A 6,572-nucleotide genomic window follows, 5' to 3' on the forward strand; every position below is an offset into this window, starting at 1 on the left:
CAATGTCTGGCTGCAGAGAGACCTCCCCCAGCCCGGGCCTCTGAAAGTGATGGCAGAACACCATGATTGTGCGGTGACAGGTTCCCTTTAAGATTGACTTTGGGGGCGTCTGTAGAATCCCATCAGTGTCAGCTGACTGTGGGGGAGGGGACATTAGAGTGTAAGCTCCTCTTGGTGGAGGGAGGGGAAGGGGAGGTCCTCAGTAATGTTGGAGGGAGGGGAAGGGGAGGTCCTCAGTAATGGTGGAGGGAGGGGAAGGGGAGGTCCTCAGTAATGGTGGAGGGAGGGGAAGGGGAGGTCCTCAGTAATGGTGGAGGGAGGGGAAGGGGAGGTCCTCAGTAATGGTGGAGGGAGGGGAAGGGGAGGTCCTCAGTAATGGTGGAGGAGGGGAAGGGGAGGTTCTCAGTAAGGTGGAGGGAGGGGAAGGGGGGTCCTCGGTCTGACGCGGGTCATTGGTTCTATTTTGGTCGGTTTATGGTCATGTGATCTCCGGAGTTCAGTGTTTCCAGACCACGAGCCGAGTTATTTCCGGAATAATCCCGATATGGGGAAACAATCCGCGTTCCTTCCGAGGAAAATCTCCCACAATGCATTTCTATTGGCGGCGCTCAGACCTGAGATAACCCGTACGTTGTGTTCTGGATCATTCTACCAACATTTCCCACTTCCTATGTCTGGATACCTGACCCGGGGGAATTTTCTGTCTTCCTGTACAGTGGTGACAACATTTGTTTTTGCTCTGATCATGTATTGCTCCTCCCTGTGTGTGATGTCACTTCCTGTACAGTGGTGACAACATTTGTTTTTGCTCTGATCATGTATTGCTCCTCCCTGTGTGTGATGTCACTTCCTGTACAGTGGTGACAACATTTGTTTTTGCTCTGATCATGTATTGCTCCTCCCTGTGTGTGATGTCACTTCCTGTTGTCTTGTTTCAGCATGGTGATGTGGATGCCGGTGGGATCCTTTCGCTGTCCCTGGAGGAGTTGGTCAGTCAGTTGAAGAGCGGATCGCTGTCCCCGGAGGCCGTGCTCCACGTCTATATAGAGAAGGTGACACCGTCTGGGGGGACGTTTACTACCAAAGAGCTGTAATCCAGAACAGCCAATTAGATCTCAGCGTTTATTGCTCAGTGCTGAATGCTGATTGGTCAAAGATCCGTCAGCTCAACCAACCATCACCCAGTGTCTGTCTGGCCTCCCTTTGTTCATGCTGGGAGAGGGACTGGGGTCATGTGTGGATGGGGGTGCTGGGGGTCATGTGTGGATGGGGGGCTGGGGGTCATGTGTGGATGGGGGTGCTGGGGAAAAACCGGTGATTGGAGGCATGACTCCGGGTTTTCTCTCTGCAGGGCCACAACAAGCACTGCGGGTTGGTCCACTTCCTGGGAACGCCGGATGCGGAGGACAGTGCGATCGTTCATGTGCTGAAGAAGCAGGGAGCCGTCCCATTCGTGAAAACCAACGTTCCCCAATCCCTCATCAAGTGCGTCATTCACCCAAATGTCCCGTACCACCGGGAACGTCTGACTGTGTGTGGTGAATGCCATGTGTGGTGAACGCCGTGTGTAGGGAACGCCGTGTGTGGTGAACGCCGTGTGTAGGGAACGCCGTGTGTAGGGAACGCCGTGTGTGGTGAACGCCGTGTATGGTGAACGCCGGGTGTGGTGAACGCCGTGTGTGGTGAACGCCGTGTGTAGGGAACGCCGTGTGTAGGGAACGCCGTGTGTGGTGAACGCTGACTCTGATTGTATTTCCAGCTTTGATTGCAGTAACTCCATCTACGGACAGACTCTGAATCCGCACAATCACCGGAAGACGTGCGGGGGTTCCAGCGGCGGGGAGGGCGCTCTGGTCGCAGGGGGCGGAGCCATCCTCGGAGTGGGCACTGATGTTCTGGGAAGTATCCGAGTGCCGTGCAGTTTCTGTGGCATCTGCGGCCTGAAACCCTCTGGAGACCGGCTGAGGTCTGTAGTCCTATGAGAGGGCCCCCCATCTCAGGGGTCCCCACAATGCTCAGTGTCCCCCCCATCTGAGGGGTCCCCACATTGCTCAGTGTTCCCCCATCTGAGGTGTCCCCACAATGCTCAGTGTCCCCCCCATCTGAGGGGTCCCCACATTGCTCAGTGTTCCCCCATCTGAGGTGTCCCCACAATGCTCAGTGTCCCCCCCATCTGAGGGGTCCCCACATTGCTCAGTGTTCCCCCATCTGAGGTGTCCCCACAATGCTCAGTGTCCCCCCCATCTGAGGGGTCCCCACATTGCTCAGTGTTCCCCCATCTGAGGTGTCCCCACAATGCTCAGTGTCCCCCCCATCTGAGGGGTCCCCACATTGCTCAGTGTTCCCCCATCTGAGGTGTCCCCACAATGCTCAGTGTCCCCCCCATCTGAGGGGTCCCCACATTGCTCAGTGTTCCCCCATCTGAGGTGTCCCCACAATGCTCAGTGTCCCCCCCATCTGAGGGGTCCCCACATTGCTCAGTGTTCCCCCATCTGAGGTGTCCCCACAATGCTCAGTGTCCCCCCCATCTGAGGGGTCCCCACATTGCTCAGTGTTCCCCCATCTGAGGTGTCCCCACAATGCTCAGTGTCCCCCCCATCTGAGGGGTCCCCACATTGCTCAGTGTTCCCCCATCTGAGGTGTCCCCACAATGCTCAGTGTCCCCCCCATCTGAGGGGTCCCCACATTGCTCAGTGTTCCCCCATCTGAGGTGTCCCCACAATGCTCAGTGTCCCCCCCATCTGAGGGGTCCCCACATTGCTCAGTGTTCCCCCATCTGAGGTGTCCCCACAATGCTCAGTGTCCCCCCCATCTGAGGGGTCCCCACATTGCTCAGTGTTCCCCCATCTGAGGTGTCCCCACAATGCTCAGTGTCCCCCCCATCTGAGGGGTCCCCACATTGCTCAGTGTTCCCCCATCTGAGGTGTCCCCACAATGCTCAGTGTCCCCCCCATCTGAGGGGTCCCCACATTGCTCAGTGTTCCCCCATCTGAGGTGTCCCCACAATGCTCAGTGTCCCCCCCATCTGAGGGGTCCCCACATTGCTCAGTGTTCCCCCATCTGAGGTGTCCCCACAATGCTCAGTGTCCCCCCCATCTGAGGGGTCCCCACATTGCTCAGTGTTCCCCCATCTGAGGTGTCCCCACAATGCTCAGTGTCCCCCCCATCTGAGGGGTCCCCACATTGCTCAGTGTTCCCCCATCTGAGGTGTCCCCACAATGCTCAGTGTCCCCCCCATCTGAGGGGTCCCCACATTGCTCAGTGTTCCCCCATCTGAGGTGTCCCCACAATGCTCAGTGTCCCCCCCATCTGAGGGGTCCCCACATTGCTCAGTGTTCCCCCATCTGAGGTGTCCCCACAATGCTCAGTGTCCCCCCCATCTGAGGGGTCCCCACATTGCTCAGTGTTCCCCCATCTGAGGTGTCCCCACAATGCTCAGTGTCCCCCCCATCTGAGGGGTCCCCACATTGCTCAGTGTTCCCCCATCTGAGGTGTCCCCACAATGCTCAGTGTCCCCCCCATCTGAGGGGTCCCCACATTGCTCAGTGTTCCCCCATCTGAGGTGTCCCCACAATGCTCAGTGTCCCCCCCATCTGAGGGGTCCCCACATTGCTCAGTGTTCCCCCATCTGAGGTGTCCCCACAATGCTCAGTGTCCCCCCCATCTGAGGGGTCCCCACATTGCTCAGTGTTCCCCCATCTGAGGTGTCCCCACAATGCTCAGTGTCCCCCCCATCTGAGGGGTCCCCACATTGCTCAGTGTTCCCCCATCTGAGGTGTCCCCACAATGCTCAGTGTCCCCCCCATCTGAGGGGTCCCCACATTGCTCAGTGTTCCCCCATCTGAGGTGTCCCCACAATGCTCAGTGTCCCCCCCATCTGAGGGGTCCCCACATTGCTCAGTGTTCCCCCATCTGAGGTGTCCCCACAATGCTCAGTGTCCCCCCCATCTGAGGGGTCCCCACATTGCTCAGTGTTCCCCCATCTGAGGTGTCCCCACAATGCTCAGTGTCCCCCCCATCTGAGGGGTCCCCACATTGCTCAGTGTTCCCCCATCTGAGGTGTCCCCACAATGCTCAGTGTCCCCCCCATCTGAGGGGTCCCCACATTGCTCAGTGTTCCCCCATCTGAGGTGTCCCCACAATGCTCAGTGTCCCCCATCTGAGGGGTCCCCACATTGCTCAGTGTTCCCCCATCTGAGGTGTCCCCACAATGCTCAGTGTCCCCCCCATCTGAGGGGTCCCCACAATGCTCAGTGTCCCCCCATCTGAGGGGTCCCCACAATGCTCAGTGTGTCCCCCCATCTGAGGGGTCCACACAATGCTCAGTGTCCCCCCATCTGAGGGGTCCCCACAATGCTCAGTGTCCCCCATCTGAGGGGTCCCCACAATGCTCAGTGTGTCCCCCCATCTGAGGGGTCCCCACAATGCTCAGTGTCCCCCCCCATCTGAGGGGTCCCCCCCCATTAGCAGTGTGGGCGGCATTCATAGTATCTCTGCGCTGAGTTTGGTTTCTGTGTTGCAGTGAGGACGGATTACTGTCTCCAGTCAGCGGGATGAGGTCAGGTCAGTCACTTCATTCAATGACACACATGACACGGTGCTATGCAGACACGGAACATTGGGTGCGTCAGACACGGAACATTGGGTACGTCAGACACGGAACATTGGGTGCGTCAGACACGGAACATTGGGTACGTCAGACACGGAACATTGGGTACGTCAGACACGGAACATTGGGTGTGTCAGACACGGAACATTGGGTGTGTCACGCTGTATGTTGTCTGATGAGATCTCACACGCATGTGTTTGGTTCCTCAGCTGTCAATATGCCGGGTCCCATGGCACGAGATGTGGATAGTCTGGCTCTGTTCATGAAAGCCGTTCTCTGCGATGACCTGTTCCAGCTGGACCCCACCATCCCCCCACTACCGTTCCGGGACGAGGTACCAACCATCATCCTCATCCATCACCACCATCATCCTCATCCATCACCATCATCTTCATCCATCATCATCACCCATCATCCTCATCCTCCTCATCTTCATCCATCCACCACCATCATCCTCATCCATCATCATCATCCTCATCCATCATCACCATCATCATCCTCATCATCACCATCATCTTCATCCATCACCACCATCATCCTCATCATCCACCATCATCCTCCTCCTCTTTATCCATCCACCATCATCCTCATCCTCATCCATCACCATCATCATCCATCACCACCACCATCATCATCACCCATCATCATCACCATCATCATCATCACCATCACCATCATCCTCATCATCCACCATCATCCTCATCCTCCTCCTCTTTATCCATCCACCATCATCCTCATCCTCATCCATCACCATCATCATCCATCACCACCACCATCATCGTCACCCATCATCATCACCATCACCATCATCACCATCATCCTCATCCATCATCATCATCATCATCACCACCACCACTATCATCCTCATCCATCATCACCACCATCATCATCATCATCACCATCATCCTCATCCATCACCACCCCCATCCTCATCACCCATCACCACCATCATCCATCATCATCCTCATCATCCACCATCATCCTCATCCTCCTCCTCTTTATCCATCCACCATCATCCACATCCATCACCACCACCATCATCATCATCACCATGTGACCTGGAACCTCAGTGGTGATTGTCACGCTTTGTACAGACTGCTGGGAGGTCTCGGCTCCTCCCTCTGGGGTCTCCTTTCCCCGGGAACGACCTCCACTGAGGCTCCACATTGCAGTTCTTGGTCTCATCCTGCTGCACGCCCACTCCTCTGGGGCCCCTCCCCTCTGATGTGTCTCCTCTGGGGCCCCTCCCCTCTGATGTGTCTCCTCTGGGGCCCCTCCCCCCTGATGTGTCTCCTCTGGGGCCCCTCCCCCCTGATGTGTCTCCTCTGGGGCCCCTCCCCTCTGCTGTGTCTCCTCTGTGGCCCCTCCCCTCTGATGTGTCTCCTCCCTCCAGGTATATAGAAGTTCGGAGCGTCTGGTGATCGGATTCTATGACACTGACGGATATTTCCTCCCCCATCCAAGTGAGAGGCGCGCAATCCAAGAAACCAAAACCCTCCTGGAGGAGGCCGGACACAAGGTGCGCCCCCCATAACATGTGCGCCCCCATAACATGTGCGCCCCCCATAACATGTGCGCCCCCCATAACTTCTCATACAAGTTCCATTCATCAGGTGAAGGGATGTTTAATCACATGACATCCAAAAATATGTGTCTCCTCTGGGGCCCCTCCCCTCTGATGTGTCTCCTCTGGGGCCCCTCCCCTCTAATGTGTCTCCTCTGGGGCCCCTCCCCTCTGATGTGTCTCCTCCGGGGCCCCTCCCCTCTAATGTGTCTCCTCTGGGGCCCCTCCCCTCTGATGTGTCTCCTCTGGGGCCCCTCCCCTCTGATGTGTCTCCTCTGGGGCCCCTCCCCTCTGATGTGTCTCCTCTGGGGCCCCTCCCCTCTGATGTGTCTCCTCTGGGGCCCCTCCCCTCTGATGTGTCTCCTCTGGGGCCCCTCCCCTCTGATGTGTCTCCTCTGG

At 57.1% G+C, this 6,572-nt stretch overlaps 1 protein-coding gene across 1 annotated transcript in view; it reads left to right on the forward strand.

Annotated features, from left to right (window-relative positions):
• LOC108803336 (vitamin D3 hydroxylase-associated protein-like) overlaps positions 1 to 6,572 on the forward strand; it is a gene marked incomplete at its 3' end in the record, with an annotated part of 18,298 nt that overhangs the window by 508 nt on the left and 11,218 nt on the right. The window contains exons 2-8 of the mRNA XM_018575183.1: positions 939 to 1,090; positions 1,186 to 1,246; positions 1,352 to 1,485; positions 1,760 to 1,966; positions 4,523 to 4,563; positions 4,819 to 4,943; positions 6,003 to 6,128. Of these exons, the coding sequence (XP_018430685.1) occupies positions 939 to 1,090; positions 1,186 to 1,246; positions 1,352 to 1,485; positions 1,760 to 1,966; positions 4,523 to 4,563; positions 4,819 to 4,943; positions 6,003 to 6,128 (846 nt within the window). The remainder of the gene's footprint in view (positions 1 to 938; positions 1,091 to 1,185; positions 1,247 to 1,351; positions 1,486 to 1,759; positions 1,967 to 4,522; positions 4,564 to 4,818; positions 4,944 to 6,002; positions 6,129 to 6,572) is intronic.

Source organism: Nanorana parkeri, unplaced genomic scaffold (genome assembly GCF_000935625.1).
Source record: "Nanorana parkeri isolate BGI_ZX_2015 unplaced genomic scaffold, ASM93562v1 scaffold3614, whole genome shotgun sequence".
Classification (NCBI taxonomy): Eukaryota; Metazoa; Chordata; class Amphibia; order Anura; family Dicroglossidae; genus Nanorana; species Nanorana parkeri.